Source organism: Lepidochelys kempii, chromosome 24, assembly GCF_965140285.1.
Source record: "Lepidochelys kempii isolate rLepKem1 chromosome 24, rLepKem1.hap1, whole genome shotgun sequence".
NCBI classification, from domain to species: Eukaryota; Metazoa; Chordata; order Testudines; family Cheloniidae; genus Lepidochelys; species Lepidochelys kempii.
This window is the reverse complement of record NC_136403.1, coordinates 5,683,604-5,705,689: the sequence shown is the minus strand read 5'-3', so window position 1 is coordinate 5,705,689 and position 22,086 is coordinate 5,683,604. Positions and strand designations below refer to the sequence as shown.

General features: G+C 46.2%; 1 protein-coding gene across 1 annotated transcript in view; it reads right to left on the bottom strand.

Moving 5' to 3' along the window:
* RNF115 (ring finger protein 115) overlaps positions 1-22,086 on the bottom strand; it is a 51,694-nt gene that overhangs the window by 8,602 nt on the left and 21,006 nt on the right. The window contains exons 2-8 of the mRNA XM_073322637.2: positions 20,757-20,815; positions 17,369-17,426; positions 11,260-11,471; positions 9,568-9,639; positions 9,195-9,267; positions 5,631-5,724; positions 2,800-2,915 (exon numbers count right to left, since the gene is read on the bottom strand). Of these exons, the coding sequence (XP_073178738.1) occupies positions 2,800-2,915; positions 5,631-5,724; positions 9,195-9,267; positions 9,568-9,639; positions 11,260-11,471; positions 17,369-17,426; positions 20,757-20,815 (684 nt within the window). The remainder of the gene's footprint in view (positions 1-2,799; positions 2,916-5,630; positions 5,725-9,194; positions 9,268-9,567; positions 9,640-11,259; positions 11,472-17,368; positions 17,427-20,756; positions 20,816-22,086) is intronic.

Here is a 22,086-nt window from a genome sequence, read left to right as displayed (position 1 = left end):
CAAGAATGACATGGTAGAAATGTAGTCAGACATTCCTAAAGAGAAGGGGTTTTTAATAAAAGTTACTCATGCTTTTTAAAAGCAGATTATACATAACTATCTTGTAATCAAGTGTTTTAACAACTTGGCTACATAGGAAAGAAGAGTGGACGAACAGTGACAATGGAAAGATTTCACTGGAAAACATGGCAGCACTGAATCAACATTTGCTACCAATGCAGTATTTGAAGCTCTCTTCGACTGGGGCTTCGAGCCCTGAATAAATGGAAAAACTAACGCTGACGAAGGAAGGCAACACTGCCACATTTAGCAAGGAAGGATGGTGGAGTGGTTAAAGGCATTAGCTTTGGACTCAGCAAAGCCAGTTTCAGTTCCCCATTCTGCCACAGCCTCCCTGTGTGACTTTAGGCAAATGCCTCAGAGTGTCGTGAGGCTAAATATACTAAAGACTGTGAGGCACTCTGATACTACGGTAAGGGGCCCCCAAGCACTAAAACAGATACATCGATGATACAAAGAAGGGCTGAATTCACAGATCAATCTAAAGCCAAATGGCGGGAATACTTGCCTTCAAGTGCTTCACTGAGATTAATAAAGGCTTCCCAGCTTGCAGTGTGGGGATTAATATGAGAATTGAAAGGTGGATAAGGAACTGGTTAAAGGGGAGATTACAACGGATCATACTGAAAGGTGAACCATCAGGCTGGAGGGAGGTTACTAGTGGCGTTCCTCAGGGATCGGTCTGGGGACCAATCTTACTTAACATTTTTATTACTGACCTTGGCACAAAAATAAAATTTGCAGATGACACAAAGTTGGAAGGTCTAGCCAAGATGCAGGAGGGCCGGAATATCCTACAAGATGATCTGGACGACCTTGTAAACCGGAGTAATAGAAATGGGATGAAATTTAATAGTGCAAAGCGCAAGGTCATGCATTTAGGGACTAAGAAGAAAAAGTTTTGCTATAGGCTGAGGACTTATCAGTTGGAAGAAACAGAGGAGGCGAAAGACCTGGGTGTATTGGTTGATCACAGGATGACTAGGAGCCAGCAATGTGATGTGGCTGTGAAAAGGGCTACTGCAGTCCTAGGATGCATCAGGTGAGGTATTTCCGGTAGAGACAGGGAAGCGTTAGTACCATTAAACAAGGCCCCAAGGAGAGCTCATCTGGAATACTGTGTGCAGTTCTGGTCTCCCATGTTTAAGAAAGATCAATTCAAACTGGAACAGCTGCAAAGAAGGGAGACTAGGATGATCCAAGGAATGGAAAACCTGCCTTATGAGAGGAGACTCAAAGAGCTTCGCTTGTTTAGCCTGACGAAAAGAAGGGTGAGGGGAGATACGATTGCTCTCTATAAATACATCAGAGACATAAATACCAAGGAGGGAGGGGAGCTATTTAAGTTAAGACCAATGTTGACACAAGAACAAATGGATATAGACCAGCCATCAACAAGTTTAGGCTTGAACTTAGACGAAGGTTTCTAACCATTAGAGGAATGAAGTTCTGGAACAGCCTTCCAAGGGAAGCAGTGGGGCAAGAAGGTGGGGAAACCTAACTGGCTTCAAGACTGAGCTTGATAAGTGCATGGCGGGGATGGTAGGAGGAGACTGCCTACAATGGCATGCAGCCAATCTACGAATGCTAGCAGCAACGATCTCCAATGGCTGGTGATAGGACACTAGATGGGGAGAACTCTGAGTTACTGCAGAGAATTCTTTCCCAGGTGTCTGGCTGGTGGGTCTTGCCCACATGCTCAGGCTCTAACCAATTGTCAGATTTGGGGTCGGGAAGAAAATTCCCCTTGGGTCAAACTGGCAGAGACCTGGGGGGGGTTTCGCCTTCCTCTGCAGCATGGGGGCCGGGTCACTTGCAGGTTTAAATTAGTGTAAATGGTGGTTTCTCTGTAACTTGAAGTCTTTAAATCATGGTTTGAGGGCTTCAGTGACTCAGCCAGAGGTTAGGGGTCTATAACAGGAGTGGGTGGGTGAGGTTCTGTGGCCTGCGACGTGCAGGAGGTCAGACTAGATGATCATGACAGTCCCTTCTGACCTTAAAGTTGATGAGGTAAGTTCTCTCCATTTGGCAAGTGGGAAAACTGAAGCAGAAAGGTGCAGGGAGTAAGCGCTGCTCACAAAGGAACTTAGGCCTAAGCCAGGCTTCCTTCTACAGGATCTTCTTAGGGTTGGATTAGAGGTGGTGGAGACAGATATTCTGTGCATTAGACAGGCCCTGTGCTGCTTTGTGAGCTTCCCTCACTCTCTGCCTCTGCACCCTCAGGCCTGCCAGGAGGAGTGAAGGAAGGTCAATCAACATGATTCATTGATTCCATGATATCAGGATGATAATAAGGGGGGGGGGGGGAGGAGGGAGGAAGAGAGGGGGAGTTTTCAAGTGGACACTTCCCACTAGGACAGAGACCCCAGCTTGTTTCATATGTAACAGCCAACTGTCAGATGGTACAAGTTGGGACTACTGCTAACACCAGCAGGATCTGACCTGGCGACTTAGAGATAAAAAGCATCATAACTCCATTAGTAATTTCTCCAAGTCTCCACTTGGCTTCAGCCTGAAGGACAGCGTTAGAACAGATGCGTTTCAAAGGCTGGATGATTAATATTATGGTGTCATGAAATGAAATGAAAGAGCCTTGGATTTAAGTGGCAGGTCGTGTGGCCAACGCACTACACGCATTAGCGTGTAGCTCAGTAGCTCAGGCCTGAGGTACGAGACAGCGAGGAGTAGTCAGTATTTGCACAGTGTGTGTATCTCTCTCTCTCTCACACATGCACTTACCAGTTCTAACCATGGCACAATGCAGTTGCTGTGGAAGAAGTGATTGCACGGTAACTGTCGGACCTGCTCCGTTACTGTATAGTCTTCTTTACACACAGGACACTCCAAACCTGTATCTGCAGGACAGATTCATACAGGGGATGGGTTAGAATGCTGGACACAGCAGAGCCCTGTTTGCACAGCCTTAATCCACACGGGGCCCAATTACAACAGCCCAACCCATACCAAAATGGGGCACCCAGTGCCGCATTCACCTACTCATCTCAGTTGATTTCTCCCAGAGGGATGCAGACAGGAGGCCTTCAGCTGGAGAATAGTGATCAGCTGTTGAAGAGGTGCAAGGCTGAGTTTGCAGACGTCAGGAAATGCTGGAGTATGGATTGTTTTTTTGTTTAGGTCTCCCGTGCATGGCACAATAAGGAGATACATTTTATGCAGCGTGCCCTACCCAGTGCTGAAGGGCAACTGACAGTAATTCAGAACAGATACTGGACACCCGCCACTGATAAACAGAGAATAAATGTGGGTATGGGGATTCAGCATAGGAAAGGGGAGAGGAAAGGTCCTATAGACGGGGAGGAGTAGTTTAGAACTAGGGAAGGAGGGTCTGAGCTGGACAGTGGTTTCTAGTTCTGTCAATGAGATTATTCCTCACAGGAGTGAAGTTACACAGTGTTCACAGGATCGAGCCCTAGGGCAGTAAATTTCTCATTTCTAAAATGCCTTTGCCATTATTTTATTGACGTTTTTATGGCCTTGGCTGGTCCATTTTCAAATGTTAACTTTTTTTTTAGTTATAATAAAAGTAACAGTTACTGTTTCCTGATAGCTGGACTCCAGTACATACATGGGAAGGGAGAACATTCAGCTACTTTAATGGCTTACAGTCCGTTTTATATTTGATGTTGGGGCCACAATGGACTTTTTTACAGTTAATACTCTGCAAAGTGCTATATAGGGGCTTGGGGACTATACAGCCTATAGTGGATGCTAACATTTACCAGGCTGGACACAAAAGATGACCGATAATGAAAACCAAACTATGGGCATTTTCCTTGTCTATTAATAAACTCACTCGCGTAGGACAGGGAGAACACCACCAACACAAGAACTAGTGGTCACCCAACGAAATTAAAACAAACATAAGAAAGTACTTCTTCACCCAACACACAGTCAACCTGTGGGACTCATTGCCAGGGGATGTTGTAAGGGCCAAAACTATAACAGAGTTAAAAAAAAGAACAAGATAAGTTCATGGAGGATAGGTCCATCAATGGCTATTAGCCAAAATGGTAAAGGATGCAACTCCAGGCTCTGAGTGTCCCTAGCCTCTGCCAAAAGCTGAGAGCGGATGATGGGATGGATCACTCACAATTACTTGTTCTCTTAATTCCCTCTGAAGCACCTGGCATTGACCACTGTGAGAAGACAGGATACTGGGCTAGATGGACCACTGATCTGACCCATTTATGGCCGTTCTTATGTTAATTTTGCAATGCTGCTATAGAATTAGGATTAGTGATTCTTCCTCCCCAGGAAAAGAGCGTGTTGGCTACGCAGCAATCCCAGTTTGTACACGGAGAGCTGCTTTCCCGTCACCGCCAGTACTACACTGACACTGCAATACATTTCCTAGCGCGTATCCTTTGCCAGCAGAGACACTGAAACGGCCACATTAATTCCCAACTCCGTTGCCAGGTAGCACAACAGATGCTCAGCTAGCTCACAGACACAGGGCAAACTCTGCTGTTGCTTTGCAGGAGATATTACAATATGGAGATACACGCTCCTCTTCATTCTCCATAAATGAGAATAAAACTCGTGCATATAAAAAGATCCAGACAAAAACAGATACCATGGAAACAGATTTTTTTTTTGGTAAATGAAACAGTGCGTCTTCAAACGATTTTAGTTTCAGGGAACACATTAGCTTATAGGGGAAAAAAGAATCCAGACTGCAACTTTGTGTCACACACGTCTGCAAACACACTAAAAAAAAAAAATTAAAAAAAACCCCAAACTTGCTGAGCCAACCGTGAGCACTCAAGAAACACACACAATTCTTTGCTGTCAGTTATGTCAAAGGAACCTGTGATCTTTACACCCACTTTTTAAAAGAGGATTTAGGAGCAGTTCAGTAGGAATCTGTTCAGAGTTGTATTTACCAGCCATAGCTAAGAAAGGAGAAGCAACATGCAACCCCCCCTTGTATTTATCTGATAAGCAGAAGGAGGTAGCAAGAAACATAAACAGAAGGAGGTAAGTTAAATGTAAAGCAGCAACAGCTCAAATAAACAAAAGGTGTGTTTCTGATGACTGGATAAATGCAACATACCACATGCACTATGCATGCCACGGTCAGTCCGAAGCCTTGACTTTACCAACTAATGCCTGCTACTCATTCAATTCAGACCACTTTAGCTTTTGGGAGGGCAATTGAGACAAGGGATCAAAGCAGACCCACCTCCAGAGTCAGGGTAGCCCGAGTTGTCAGCAGCATTTGAGAGCAGAACCTCCAGAGCTAAAAATCACAACCCTTCATTGCTTGAGCTGAGTGACTCATCTCGATGGTGGACCAGATGTTAGAGCGTGCACACAGCACACAACACACAACTGAATGGGAGGTAGCAGGCAGTGGTGGAGGCAAAGAGTCTAATCATTAACGTAGGGCATAGGGAAGCTTAAGGGAAAAGTCAGAAAAGCTTTAGGAACCTATGGATGAGCACTAGTATGGTCCTATCAATGCATCCAAGTGGTAGGAGACACACAGGAGGACATCAAGCATTACCAAAACACGGCAGGAAAGACCAGAGATATTGGATTTAACCCACCGACTTGTTCCTGAGTTACTGTCACTGTTGGAAGAGAGGTGATCTTCTCTTTGTCAGCTGGGGGCGGTCCTGTGTTTTCCAACTGTCCTAAAAGCTGTAAGGGGATGACAAACACACCATGTTTTAGAACCCAACACAGCCTTGTCTTGTGGAACACCTCTCATTCAAGCTGGGCCTCCACACTATTCCACCACATTAACCAGGCCAGCGAGGGAGCTGCACCATAACATGTAGGAGAGTCACTAGCTGCAGGACAGGGTGCTTTTCAGACGGCATCTGAAGTTAAATGGATGCAGGTAGGCTGCATCTGGCAGAAACTGCAGAGGAGAAGGCTCTCTGACCACAGCAGGGAGCCAGTGCTGTATGAGGAGGGTGGGGAGAAGAAAAACCAAGAGGCGGGCTGGAGGGAATGGAGGATGATATTGGACTGAAAGGGAGTTGACAGAGGTGTCTCAGGATTGGCGAGTTGGAGAAGATCATTGTGCTGCCCAGTGTGGGTAAGTAGATACACAGCAGTGTTCTGCAAACGCTGGGACTTGGGCAGGCCATGGAGAGAGATTACAAGTGGTCCCACTCTAGCCCAGTAATGACACCGCAATAAAATGACTGAGGTGATATCGACCCCCTGAGCGGCACCCATCACTTGCCCCCTCCAGACACGGGACGGAGGCAGAGCCAAGTATGTCCACACAGAAAACGAACTGCTGCTAGTGGAATAGGGGGGTGGTGGTGATGTCAGCAAACGGCACTTGATGACCATAATGAGACCCTCTCCAAGCCCCCTCCCCTAGACATGTCGGATGTAGGCTCATTTGAGGAAGCTGTGACAAAGGAGAGCAAGATGCCTTTAAGAGGCAGTTTGTAAAGCTGGGGCTAGCGGTGAATGGCGACAGATGACAGGCCTGCATGCCATGTTCACAAGATGCCGGAGTGCTGACAACAGCAAGATTAGCTGCCACAAAATGTCCTAGTTGCTTATCCTCTCCAAGACAGGGGAGTCATCACCCTCTTCCACTCCCAAACCAGCCCCTTCTGTTCCCATAGTAGCCAAAAAAGAACTTGTGGGGTGGCGATGGGAAAGGAATTGACCCTATTCTCCTCCAGCCAAGATGCACAGACTCTAGCGGGCAGAAGGCAATTGGTAACTCAGAGCTTCAGAAGGCTCTGTAGCTCTCTAGACATAAAAGCTGCATCTGTCTGAACAGGGATCCATGCAGAGAACTGAAATCTTCAATGCAACACCAGGACTGTCTTTTTGTTGTACGTTTGTACAGAACCTAGCACAACCGGTACCTGGGCGCTATGGTCAGACAAATAAATGATGAGAAGTTAGCTTTGCTATCGATAAGGTTTGCAGGATTGTTGCAAGGAACTTGCAACCTTCCTAGCAGAGAGCTGCACAGCTTAGAATTTGCTCTCACGAAAGGCAAGGAGATGAAATAATACACACTTCAACATCAGCTTTCATATGAAGCCCTCAAAGAGCCTCTGCATTAGCAGTAAAGTAATTAAGCCTCAACGCTGCCCCATTCCCACAAGAAGATAGATATCCCTGTTTTATACAGGGGAAAACAAGGCATAAAAAGAAGAGACTCATCCAAAGTCACACCGCCAGTCAGCAGCAGAGCTGGGAACCCAGGTATCCTGACCCGTCCCCCCATCCTTTTTGCTAAGAACCAGCCCATCTTTACAAGCAGAGATGAAGCAAAAATGATCATACCCAATTCCTCCTCCTCTATGCTCGTCCCTGTGAGTGTTCTAGATGATCATTAAAAATAGCTTAAAGCATTAGCAGCCTCACTGCTGACATAATCAGGATCCCCTTGTGCCAAGACGTTTGTGGTGATAACACTGAGAGCTGCATCAAATTACGAGATGCAACACTAGCAAAGTGTGTTCTCAGACTAGGTTCTGAGGAGCCTGAGGTGGGGCTGATGGTTGCGGAGCTGTGGATCAGCTGCTCTCAAAATCATTAGCCTCAAAAATTATCTGAGGGCTGGAATTAATGCCTTACAGTGAGAGACTAAGACTGTTTAGCTTATCAAGAAGGGACTTGATGATGGAGTTCAAGTACCTTCATGGGTACGACACTAAAGGGCTCTAACAGGGAAAGGTGTAACAAGAACCAAAGCCAGACAAATTCAAATTAGAAATAAGGCCTAAATTTTTAACAGAGAGAGGGATTAACCCAAGGGAAGTGGTGGATTCTTGATGTCTTCAAATCACAACTGGATGCCTTTCTGGAAGAGATGCTTTACTCAAACCAGTTACTGGGCTCCATACAGCAGTAACTAGCAGTCAAACTAGATGATCTAATCATAGAACCATAAATATGTAGGGCTGGAAGGAACATCAAGAAGTCATCAAGTCCAACCTCCCCTGATGAGGCAGGACCAAGTAAACCTAGACCATCCCTGACAGGTGTTTGTCCAACCTGTTCTTAAAAACCTCCCACAATGGGGATTATGCAACCTCCCCCTAAATCCCCTTAGAGTTAGAAAGTTTTTCATAATACCTAACCGAAATCTCCTTTGCTGCAGATTACACCCATTGCTGCTGCTTCTATCTTCAGTGGACACAGAACAATTGGTAACAGTCCTCTTTATAAACAGCCCATAACATATTTGAAGACTTACCAGGTGCCCCCACACTCTTCTTTTCTCAAGACTAAACGCCTTTCCTTATAGATCAGGAGTACTTGTGGCACCTTAGAGACTAACCCATTTATTTGAACATGAGCTTTCGTGAGCTACAGCTCACTAAGCTGTAGCTCACGAAAGCTCATGCTCAAATAAATGGGTTAGTCTCTAAGGTGCCACAAGTCCTCCTTTTCTTTTTGCGAATACAGACTAACACAGCTGTTACTCTGAAACTTATAGATCAGGTTTTCTAAACCTTTATCATTTTTGTCACTCTCCTCCAGACCCTCTCCAATTTGTTCACATCTTTCCTGAAACGTGGCACACAGAATTGGACACGGGTCTCCAGCCGAGGCCTCACCAGTGCCAAATAGAGCAGAACAATTACCTTCTGTGTCTTACATACAATATTTCTGTTAATACACTCCAGAATGATATTAGTCTTTTTTTGCAACTGCATCACCCTACTGACTCATATTCAATGTGTGGTCCACTAGAACCCCCAAGTCCTTTTCAGCAGTACAACCACTTAGCCAGTTAGCCCCAATTTTGTAGTTATGCATTTTATTTTTCCTTCCTAAGTGAAGTACTTTGCACTTGTCTTTATTGATTTTCATCTTGTCGAACTCAGGCCAGTTCTCCAATTTGTCAGTGTCATCCTGCAGTGCGATCCTGTCCTCAAAAGTGGTTGCAACTCCTCCCAGAGCGGCGTCATCTGCAAATTTTATAATTTGTCATCTGCTCCACTCGGTTATCCAACGGTCCCTGCTGGCCTTAAAACCTATGAAAAAGGGATTATCTCTAGAAGGAAGTGAGAATGACAGAAGAAGGAAGTGAACGATAGAAAAATCTTACTGGCACAAATCAGGAAGTTTGGGCAGCATAACTAGGTCTCACCCCACATCAGCACACATGCAAATCTTACCTGGGTCACAATAGCATCAAGGCCGCTCTGTCCCCATGCATAGTCGCCTGGATTTGAGTGCAGCATTCCACTCCTGCAGATAGGGGCAGACAGTTAAGGGAGCAATTTTGTCAAACTCCATACAGCTCAGAAATTTTCTTGCACTGAAATTCAAACAACCAACCACCAGCAGCAATCTTCGATTTATATAGCACATCCTCCTGTGGTATCTCAGAGATGAAGCCGTTCAGCTGGGTACAGATCCGCCAGCACAAGAGCCATCCCATGGTGGAGTGCCATTTATCCCATAGACACAACAGATTTGCAGCACGGCACGTGTTTATTGCAACGATCTGAACCAAGGTGGTGGTGCTAAATGCTGCTCGCTACTCACCAGGAAAAAGGGTGCTGTGAGCCTGGCATTGCTGAGTTTGCAAAAAAGCCTGCAAAGATCTGCTGTATTATTCTGTTATGAAGAAAGGGTAAAAAAACAAAAAAAAACAAAAAAAAAACACAAATTGAGCATACAGGCTAGGACAAAAACAGGCAAGCAACAACATTTTTGTGAGAGAACAGCAGCAGCAAACCACTAGCTCCTCCCAAAATCAACTATGGGTCCCTCCCTCAGAAAGCCACACTTTGGTGGAGTGTTTGTTGTACATCTTTCTTCCAAGGGTGAGCCAAGACTGCAATGCAAATTTCTCCGATATGGTGTGAGGGGATGGGAAGGGAAAGCAAAGGGTTGAGATTTCCAGGGCACTGACTGTTTTCCCGACACGGATAGCTCTCATTGCTGTGGCAACGGAGCAAAAAGGGGGAGGGAGTGGAGAGTGAAAAATATTTAATTCAGAGTCAATAGTTTTCACTGATTTTTGGGGGAGAATGTGGACATGCCCTGGATCCAAGGAGACTGAGTGCTGCATATCTCACTATGTCATCCACTGAGTTATGGGAATTGCAGGTGTGGCAAGTGCACGAACACTCGGAGTTAAAAACCTGAATCTATGTAAATGATTTTAGGCACTGCAATGCCTAACTGATTTAGGAACCCAAACCTCATTTTCAAAGGGGATTTAGACACTTAGGAGCAAAAATCCCATCAACTGTCAACAAGATTTGGCTCCTATGTGTAAATCCCTTTTGAAAATGAGATTTAGGCTCCTAAATCAGTTAGGCATTGCAAGACTGAGCCCAGCGATGCGGAAACACCTTTAAACATCTGGGCCCTAGTCTCTAGGGATACTCAACGGACCAGAGCCAATCTTCCTGCACCTGCTGCAGCACCAGATGCAGAATCAAGACCTCTTGTGGACACCCAACTTCCTCACCATGTTATTGCGTTAGCTCTCAACATCCTCTGGGCCAAGCACACTCCCATCCGGGGGAAGTTAGGAGCCGAAGAAACTATTCCAATGCCTTCTCTCCTCCATAGCACCAATCCTGCCTGCCCCCCCCATTTCCAAACAAGAGTTCTTGTACCTCCCCCAGCACGCCCTGCGACCCCAGAAGCAGTTCCTTCCCTTAACGCCCCGTGACACCAGGGGCGGCCCCTTCCCTTAACGGTTTCTGGCTTGAAGTTGTTTTCAGGAATGGGAAGCAGGTGCGGACAGGTAGAACAGGTTAGGATGGAAGAAAGAAGGGGGATTCCCCAATGATGAATGGAGTGCCAAATTTGGGACTTGGTCTACGTAAGCACTCTGACCCAATACTCCCGCCCTCCTCCAAATCTAAGGACCCGCCCCATGCCCAAGGAGTTAAGAATTAAGATGACAGCAGGACCAACTCCACAATCTAATGGGAGGGCATCATGCTGCCATGCAGGGGTTTGGAGGTCACGACTCGTATCTGTCTTTGTTCCCAGACTGATAGCACTACTGGGACATGCCAGAAGCAGTGGGCCCAATGCCTCTCTTTAGCAACCCCAACGCTCGAGTGGCCCAAACAGGCTTTACAAAGGGCCCAGTTATCTGCAGGGGGAAGGGTGGTCAGTCTGCTGCAGGGTAAGACTCTGGGAAGCCTGGCGGCTCAGGCGGGAGGGAGGCCCGAGATAAGCTGCGATAAGTATGCTGAACGTCTCGTCACTTACCCTTCAATAGCAGGAGACCTATCTGGACGTGAGCTGCCCCGGGATCTGTACCTCCGCGTCATGGGCAGCCGCGGGGGCCTGCTTGGTCCCCAGAGATCCGCATGTGCTTGATGGCCCCTTTCATTATCTCGGCTGTCTTGATCCAGCGAGCTGCTGCTCAGAAATGGTCTGAAGTCTGGGAATAACATTGTGTGGTCCAAGTGGTCCCAAAGCTGTTGAGAAGCCAACACACACACACACAGAGAGGCTGTTAGGGCAGGAAAGGAACCTCTGCTTTACACACAGATCAAGAGGGATTGGGTGGGTCAAGGGATCAGTAGCAGTCACGGGACCCCTCTCCTCTTGATCATTGGCTTGACGCTAACCTAGGTCGATAGAGACTGAAAGCTGTTACCACCTGATGGTGGCTCACGTTCGGTAGCCTATGGAATGAGCAGGGAGAGGAGGAGGTGAGGTTTCTTCTGTTCCAGCTGAGACAGGACCCAGAGGAGAAAATATCAGATGCTCGTAAATGCAGGGCTAAACAGCAGAGGAGCTGTGGTTTTCTAAAGGCCCTTTAAAAATAAACAGTATACCAGTGACAAGTACTAGTCTGACATCCCTGGAGATTGACAGTCTCCATTTATTCCCAGAGCAGGCACTGCACAGGCAGGACTAATTCCCCCCCACAGCTCCCTGCCCTGTCAGTACGCCCGTAGCGATTAGAGGCCCTATACAAGACCAGCTGCCGGGCGCGGTACAGACACATAGTAAGTGCCAGGTGTTGTAAGCTCTTTGCAGCAATGCTGTCTACGCAGACAGACAAAGGTTGTCAGGAAAAAAGGCAGAGAGAAGGGAAGTGAATTGTCCAATATCATATAGCAGGTCTGCAGAGTCCCAGTCCAGCGCTCTACCCACTAGATCATGCTGCCTATCTGATAAGTAATCAGGCACTGACTACACAGAAGGTACCAACCAGCAGAGGTCAGCAGTGGCCAGAAGCCATTGCTACCCAACAGGGGATATTCTGCATGTCAGCAGTCTGAAAAGGCAGACCCCATGGACAAATAAAAGGTCTCCAACTGCACAGGCTATCCTGGGCTGCAGGCTACAGATTACCTCTGGATTCATGCCTCTGAAGCTGCAATCGCTGTGACAGAAAAATCCTCAGCGTGCTGCAAAATGGGGCAGCGGGGTTAGGCCAGGCCTGGAGAACCGGACAGAAGGAGACAGCAAGGTGCTATAACTGCGAAGTCGGTTAATTAAGAACTGCCTTTCGGGAAAACTTTTTAAAACATCAGGCAGAGCAGGGTGTGGGGGGAGGAAACAAAGTCATCCTGAGAAAAGCAATTTAGCAAATTTAGATTGTTTGCCATGGTTCCCAGAAATCGTCTGGCAACCAGCTTAATTTAGCCCAAACTAATCAGGCGCATCACCCCCAATTAGACTAATTTGTTGATTCTTTCCTGGCAGATTTATGTGCCGCTATCAAAACGGACTACATGTTTGTTTTAGTAACTTAGATAGCATTCGTCATCCTTAGCCAGAATGGAGCTAAATGGAGTTCCCAAAGCACTGGGCTAGCGGGTGTCAGCATAGCCTAGCAGATAGAGCACTGGACTGGGACTCTGGAGACAGGGGTTTTAATCCTGGCTCTGCCATTGGCTCAGTGCATGACCTTGGGCAAGTCACTTTAACCTCTCTGAGTCTCAGTTTCCTTTCTTAAAGGGCTTTAAGAGCTATGGGGGAAAATAGGTAATAACATTACTGGTACCTCTGACAAAGAGGGGGTGAGGGAAGGAAGGAGCAGCTGAAAAAGATAAATGGAGTAGAAAAAGGCTAGGGGAGAACTAATCCAAGCAGAAAAGCCTTGCATCTAACCTTCAAATCAGCTGCAGAGTGACCGTGGGGGATGCACATAGGGAGATAACACCAGGCCATGAAAGTCTCATGTTCAGCCAGTTCCAGATGGAACCTTGGTGGCTCAAAGAGACGGAATGAACACGACCGCCTGGGACGGACTCAGAGAGATGGTCGCTCGTGTGTTCTTCCCAATCAGCTGGCAAAGGTCCAGGGAGAAAACAGCTGTTCTTTTTCCTTCCTGACCTTGCAGCAGAATATTTGGTAGCTGTTCTGCCAATAGTAGGGGAGAACTGCAATGCTTCCGCTCCCTTCACTGCCCTAGGTTTACTGACTGAATGCTAAACTAAACTAAAGCATTTTGCTTTAAACACCAATGAAAAAAGTCTGGATGGGATGGGACGAGTGTGTGTGTGTGTGTTTCCAAGGCGCAGAGAGGGCGAAAGGCAGGGGGAGCGGCTTATCTGCTGACATCTCCTTGCTGGAGAGCTGGACCCTGAGGAAGGGAGAGTGGGCTGGGGGAGCAAGGGATGCTCCTAACGAAGAGGCTGGGGGAGTTCCTGCTGGGAAGAGCAGGGTTGCACCCCAAAAGGATGGGCAGGGTTTCTGTCCAGGCAGAGGAAAAGAAGGACAGATAAATAGCCTAGCTGTGACGGAAGATGCTGGGGTATGATAAGAACAAGGATTATATGCACTGGGGTGATACAGACTATTTGCACAAGCATTTTGTAATAAACACCATCCCTCTTGGGGGCCAGTTTAAGTAAGAGCCTGAAGTGGACTCCTTTGAGTTACCCAAGAAGGAAACTGAGGCAAGAAGCCACTTGCAGGGGTGCCCAGGAGGGAACCCACTCATTTATACCACCACCAGCGCATGCTCCATTCATTCATGCACCTGCTGCTTTTGCTGTCAAAACCCACCTGTTCCTTTACTAAATTGAACAGCTGTCAGTTCCGTGACAACCCCCCTAAGGTAAGTGGAGACACTCAGCTCAGGTGTGCAATTTGCCTAGGACATGAGCTTTCGGGGTAGTTGATGAAATTATGCAGCGCAATTGACTAGATTTTCTTGCCTTTTCCACCCACTTGCAGGAAAGAAGTGGGGTGTATAGAGAGTCACGAAACAAGGGAATCTCCCTGTTCTTCTCTCCTGGACCTCTGAAGGCATCGTTCAGAACTGAAAGCGCTAACTTGCAATCTTAGGCTGCAAAACCAGTTTTGTTTTATTGCATTTTGAGAAAGCCTCTTTGTGATTAAACAAGGCGGTGGTTCAAAATAGCTCAGTTAGTAGCAACTGATGCTATGTTACTATAAGGGTACAGAAGGTTTTATAAGATTTTTATGAAAGATTTCAGAATGTGTAAGCAAGCAAGCAATGTCAGACAACAGAGCTACCGGCGTGAAGCAGGAGCAGTTGGCATTTACACTGGATATATCAGTGTCAGGTGATCTAGACACATGACATTAGAAACAGCTGCATCACAAGAATCAGATATGTTCTATAGTACCGTAAAACGGAAATAGAATAATCTCAACATATTTACTATCCACATTTTACTGACACCTCATGAGCCTGGGGTATGTGAGCTGCAGCTTTATTTTGTGTATCTAAGTAGCTCAGTTTACAAGATCTTTATGACTATTAGTTCAACACAGCATCAGAGGACAGAAGGGAAGGAGAAGGAGAAGAAGAAAAAAAATAAAATCAAGATTATGATCTGCTTTGTGATTCACCAAACACACGCCCCTGAATCAGAACTGAGCTGGAACTTTTGTTGAACAGAATGCAGCTACGCTCGCCTGCAACACCGCCAAGAGCAAAAGCTCATTATTAATACTTATTTTAATATGTACATAGCGTCTTTCATCGTGAACATCCCAAAGCTCTTTGCGAACTGTCACACAAAATACAAGCAAAGGTCACTTCATTTCGGGAGTAGACCACGGCAGTTGAATAGCACACAGCAACAGTTTAATTGAGATGAATACTATACCCAGCTGAAACTGCAGAGGGGAATTAAGGCCATGTGCACACAAGCAAGCTTACAGTGACACAGCTCTACCAATGCAGCCGTGCCGCTGTAAGATCACTCGTGTAGGTGCTCTATGCCAGCGGGCAAGAGCTCTCCCGCAGACATAATTAAACCACCTCCAACGAGTGGTGGTAGCTGTGTCGACAGGAGCAGGTCTCCCGCTGACATAGCGCTGTTCACACTGGTGCCTCTGTTGGCGTAACTTACGTCACTCAGAGGGGTGTTTTTTCACACCCTTGAGCGACATATGTTATACTGACAAACGTGGTCGTGTAGACATAGCCTCAGATATGCATATTGTAATTGACTGTAAAATGATTAAGGGCATGGAACAGTTTCCATATGAGGAGAAATTAAAAAAAGTCTGGACTGTTCATCTTAGAAAAGAGACGACTGGGGGGGCATGGAGGCCTATAAAATCATGATGGGTGTGGAGAAAAACCAACAAGGAAGTGTTCTTTACCCCTTCACATAACACAAGCACCTGGCGTCACCCCATAAATTAATGGGCAGCAGATTTAAAACAAACAAAAGGAAGAAGTACTTCACAAAATGTACAGTCAATCTGTGGAACTCATTGCCAAGGGATGCTGTGAAGGCTAAAACCATAACAGGGTTCAAAAAAGAATTAGATAAGTTGATGGAGAATAGATCCATCAATGGCTATTAGCCAAGATGGCCAGAGATGCAACCCCATGCTTTGGGTGTCCTTAAACATCTGACTGCCAGATGCTGGGACCGGACGACAGGAGACGGATCACTTGCTTACTGCCCTGTTCTGTTTATTCCCTCCAAAGCACCTGACACTGGCCACTGTCGGAAGACAGGATACTGGACTAGATGGATCATTGGTCTGACTCAGTACAGCCCTTCTTATGTTTTTAATCTTCTTATGTCTCCAAATACTCTCGCCAGCAAGAGACGACTGGACAAGGCCACTTTTGGGTCCTAATGCTGTTCTTTGCTACATGTAGGGGAAAGAAGGGAATTGCTGTAGATGCATCATAGATCAGGGGTGGGCAAAGTTTTTGGCCTGAGGGCCACATCAGGGTTCTGAAACTTTATGGAGGGCTGGGTAGGAAAGGTTCTGCCTTCCCAAACAGCCTGGTCCCCACCCCCCTACCACTTCCCACCTCCTGACTGCCCCCCTCAGAACTCCTGACCCATCCAACTTCCCCTGCTCCTTGTCCTCTGGCCCCTGACAGGCCCACCTGGGACTCCCATGCCTATCCAGCCCTCTCTGTTCTTCCCCCCCCCAAACTCTTCCCCACAACCTCTGCCCCATCCAACAGCCCCCTGGGATCCCCTGCCCCTTATCCAACCCCCCCGCTCCCCACCTCCTTACCTTGCCACTCAGAGCACCAGGACTGGCAGCCACACCGCCTGGCCAGAGCCAGCTACACTGCCACGCAATCTAGAGCACCAGGACAGGCCGGTGGCTCTCGTAGCCATGCTGCCCGGCAAGAGCTCGCAGCCCCACCACCTGGCGGCATGGCGAGCTGAGGCTGCAGGGGAGCGGCTGGGGGCTAGCCTCCCCAGCCAGGAGCTCCAGGGCTGGGCAGGAGGGTCCCATGGGCTGGATGTGGCCCATGGGCCGCAGTTTGCCCACCTCTGCCCTAGATCATGCCTCCTTCACTCCCGCTGCATCTGCTGCTCCTTGCACAATTATTTGCTTTGAGCTTTTGTCCTGCCATGCTCTGTGCTTGGAACTGCTCTGTTCGCATGCGCCAAGCCATCAACTTCAAAGCCCTCCTCAAAACTCACCATGTTCATGAAGTCTCCTATAGAGATCTCCTTAAAGATTACAGGTGAAATCCTGGCCCAGCTGTAGTCAATGGCAAAACTCCCATGTACTGAAATGGGACCAAGATTTCACCCAAGCTCACGCTCTACCTTCTTGCTGTATTTGTCTGAGATGAGAGTCTCTTTGGGCAGGGATTCTATCTGTTCTGTAAAGGAGTGTGCCTCTACCCAACCAACCAAAAAAAAAAGCTCTCATCTAGACAACACATTCAGGGTTTGAGACTGCTATCTGCTGGAAAGCAAATAAGTCAGTCACACATCAATCTCCTCTTATCAGTGTGTTCCTAGACATGCTTTCAAGAATGTCATTCCCTGAATAGCAATTTTTTTGAATGAAAATTTACACAATCCAAAATAGATTTTCTGCTCAGCTAAAGGTTTAAAAAAAAAAAACCACCCTTTTTTAAAAAAGCCTGCATTAAAAGCAAACTCACCTCTGCAAACTGTGTGGATGGACTGTCGTCTATTCCACTGCCACTACCATCTAGAAAACTGAGGAGAAAACAGACTAGTCAGCGCAGGTTGTTGTTTTCAAAAATAAGCTCCCCCTTCTGGGGGTTAAATATAGACTGAAGCCAGTGTGAGCCAGACTCTCAATAAGGAACAAGACAAGGCTCCCATGTAGGCAAAAAAGGATGATCAGATGTGGTACGTGACTTACTTTGTGGAAGGAATTAATCTACATATAAAACACAGTGTCACCCCAGAGGGGAAACGCAGGTAAAGCCGACGAGCCTGCTGAAAGAATAAAGTGACTCTACAGCACACCGATTTAGGGTTCCCTTGTATGGAAAAAATATGCAAGTTGTTTTACAGAGGCTCCACTTTGGAGGAAGCGTAGCAGCAGCCAGTTCACAAGAGAGTCACTGAACACCATCATAGAATCATAGAATATCAGGGTTGGAAGGGACCCCTGAAGGTCATCTAGTCCAACCCCCTGCTCGAAGCAGGACCAATTCCCAGTTAAATCATCCCAGCCAGGGCTTTGTCAAGCCTGACCTTAAAAACCTCTAAGGAAGGAGATTCTACCACCTCCCTAGGTAACGCATTCCAGTGTTTCACCACCCTCTTAGTGAAAAAGTTTTTCCTAATATCCAATCTAAACCTCCCCCCCTGCAATTTGAGACCATTACTCCTCGTTCTGTCATCTGCTACCATTGAGAACAGTCTAGAGCCATCCTCTTTGGAACCCCCTTTCAGGTAGTTGAAAGCAGCTATCAAATCCCCCCTCATTCTTCTCTTCTGCAGGCTAAACAATCCCAGCTCCCTCAGCCGCTCCTCATAAGTCATGTGTTCCAGACCCCTAATCATTTTGGTTGCCCTTCGCTGGACTCTCTCCAATTTATCCACATCCTTCTTGTAGTGTGGGGCCCAAAACTGGACACAGTACTCCAGATGAGGCCTCACTAATGTCGAGTTTAGTTTAGCATTCAGCAGTTCCAGTATAAACACACTTCCCTCAGGCGCTAGATTAGCATTTGTGCTTCACTGTAGCCGTTCAGAGCAGTTCACTGGTTTATCTTGGATATCTGGCACTTTGTCCCCTCCCCCCATCTACTAAACTGAAACTGAAAGCTTCCTGTGCCTAGCACTGCAACACAAACCATGTCATTTTGCAGAGTTTGTTCAGGGAAGGGTGCTCACAACACTGAAAGGGCTACTCTGTTCCAAGGCAAACATTCCTAACCACAGAGCCAAGCAAAAAACATTGGGCTTCATGTAATTACATTTTCATGTTCCTTGGTTAACTGCTAGGAATATCTGTGTTCAAAAGGGACAGTGATTCACACCTTTCCAGTGAAACATGTTTCAAGGCTTTCCTGCTTTGGGAGCCCTAAAATATCAGACTTTAACATTGTTACCACTCCCACTCCAAATAGCACAACTTTCTCAGCAGTGGCTCAGGCCTGAATATAGTAAGTGCCAGACGAGCATATTTTTCAGTCCCTAGTTGTCTGTAGGCAGCATGTTCCACTGGATAAAGAACTGAACTGTGAATCAATAGAGCTGGCTTCTATTTCTGGCTTTGCTACCAAATCACTGTGACCTCTTGGGCACAGTCTCTCAATTTCCTCTTTCATAAGACGCTGAGATCAATGGATGAAAACTGCTAATTGTATTTAAATCCTAACAACTAGCACATTAGAAGGAGCAGAGCGTTAGGACACATAGCCTGCTTTATGCAATCAGAGGAAAGGTGGAGTCTTGTTCAAACATGATTACTCAGCCATGTAAAATCAACTAACACACAATATAAAGTTCTGCACATCTCCAAAGAGCTCACCAATACAAAACATCTTTGAAATAGGCACTACATAATGAGTTAAGCCATCATTACTATTAAGTGGAATATTAAATCAAGCCATATTATATAGTACTAGACCAAGATTTTGCTCCACCTAAAACCTGGTCAGGATTTGTGCTGCAAATCGACGTTCCATCTCACCTACATTTTTGCCAGAAGAGTGCTAAATTAGTACATAGCGATGCTAGCTCCCGACCACCAAATTAGTTTCCATTAACAAAATAGCAGCAGCTCTATAGTGCTCAAATATTAATCACTCCCAACAATCCCATTACATACTATCCCCATTTAAAAGTTTGAGAACTTGAAGCAGAGGCACGAGGAGACTTTCTTGAGGCCACAAAGGGAGTCTGTGTCACAGCAACGCACTCGAGTTCTAATCCTGATCCATACTTAAACAGTTACTCTTAATTATAGCAGCCCATAAGAAGGAAGTATTAGTGCAGGAAAATTTATAGCATTAATATGGCTTCTGCTGAGCTTTGCTACTAGAGAGGAGGGATGGTCTAGCGGTTAGGGAGCTAGCTGGAAGACCAGGGTTCAACCCTGTCTTCCGGCACAGACTCCCTGTTTGTGGCCTGAGCAAGTCACTTAGGTCTAATCCCTAGCCCTAACCCACAGCGTAGACACTACTAGGTAGATGGAAGAATTTTTCCATTGAACCTACAGTCCATCTCTCCGAGAGGTGGTATAACTACACTGATGGAAAAACCCCTTCCATTGAAGCAGGAAGCGTCTACACAACAGTGACACAGGAGCACAGCCGCAGCACTGTAGCTGTGATGTGCTAGTGTAGACATGCCCTTAGTGTCTGTGTCTCAGTTCCGTGTCTGTAATGTGGAAATAACAGCACTGCCCCACTTCACAGGAGGTTGGGAGGATAAATAACTTTAAAGAATAAGAGGTGCTCAGACACTACAGTAATTAAAGTACCTTAAATGGAGAGAAAAGGTACTCTTAACCTTCATACCTGCAACCACAAAGGTTTCAATCTCTTCTCAGTGAACTTGCCTAACTAGCATTAACAATTATATCCCCAAATCCATAAGAACACTCATCTACCACAGTGGTTCTCAACCTGTGGTCTGTGGACTCCTGGGGGTCTGCGGACTCCTGGGGGTCTGCAGACCATGTTTAAGATTTCCAAAAGGGTCCGCACCTCCATTCAAATTTTTGTGTAGGCGTCCACAAATGAAAAAAGGTTGAGAATCACAGATCTACTGGACACAAGCACAGACTAACCTCACAACTTCCACTACTTTATTAAGGGGCTTCCTTGAAGTTCTCCTTGTCAATATCATTCCAGTGTCACAATAACGTTTGTTTTACTCTGTGTTAATAAGTGTTCTATAATTGTCACTGCTATCAGTTGACATAAATAGGTCCTGTTTTAATTTTGCATCCATTTTCCCTTATTTTATGTACAGCCTTTAAATGCCTTGCAATACACCACTTACAAACTGATTACAAATATATATTAGCAATTGACCTCACACATTCATGAGTATGTACAATACCTGGAATCATCTGTCACTTCTTCAATAAAGCCAGATTCACATCTGGGGCAAATGTACTCCTACGAAGAGAGAAAAGGGAAGTCTTTAGCCACATTATGCTCAGTTTGCAGATGCAGGCAGGAAATACAGTGCCCAAGGTGAAGCTCAGAGACACAGAGTGTGTGATTCTGAATTTTTGTTTCCCCCACAATAAAAATATAGACTTTGCACCTTCGTGCCATCTTTTATCAGAAGATCTCAAAGCACTTTAAAAAGGGTGGGTATTATTCCCCGTTTTATAACTGAGGGTCCGACAGGTGCCTTCCCCAAGGTCACACAAGATCAGTGGCAAATTGGAAAAATAAAACCCTCTGTTTCCTGACTCCCAACCCCTTGCTCTAACCAGTAGACCATGCAACCTCCTTTCAGTTTAGGCTTGACATTCTTGAAGTCCTTTATATTTGTGAAAGCAGCTCCCAGCTGAGATCAGGGGGAAAAAAACCCAACAGTTAAAGAGATTCTACATCCATATCACTTCACACTGTATACTATTAGAACAGGAAGAATTGGAAGAAGCTAGACTGATTGTCCTTATTTGTTTAGGACCTTTGGTTGTGTCACTCATGTGATCCATTTTATTCATCCATCAAGTGAATAGACTATCTAAGTCACAAAGGTGCTATGATTTGGTGTAAAATGCTTAGTCTCAGATTAATCGACATTAGGGAAGGGCAAAGTAGATTATAATAAACTATCAGTTGGAGATGTTCACTGGGGTAGTTTAACTAGAAAGCAGATTTTCTGCTTCTTACAGAGCAATTCCACAGCTCAGCATTGGTATCTCAGTGGTGTCTGGATGTTCTGCCACAACCCGCCTGAACATGGTCTTTATCTATCAGCAGCAAACCAGCCTGGATAACTCCATTTAAGAAGAGTGCCCTTTAGAAGCCTACCGAGAAGCGCTGGGAACTTTGATAACAGGCCTCGGGTGAAGACGACTTCAACTGCCAATTGACAGCGATGGTGACAGAGAAAAGGCTACTTCAGTTAAAGAGGTGCCAGAAAGCAGCTATTTCAAACACAGCTCTGCCGCTGTGCTGGCCCTCCTGTAGCGAGCACTGCAGGAAAGACAGCCCTTGCTAGGAATTTACAGGCTAGTCACTCTGTAATTATCAAAGTCAGAGCATAAACAGCTTTGTCATCTCTTTTTAAAGCCACTTTCATAGAAGGAGATAAGAGGAATGAGCTGGATTCACTCAGTCCACCAACCAGATACCAGCTCTGCCTGGTATTCTGTTTTCTCACCGGCTACGCTGTCCCTTTACAAGCCTGAATTATTTGGGCTGGGAAT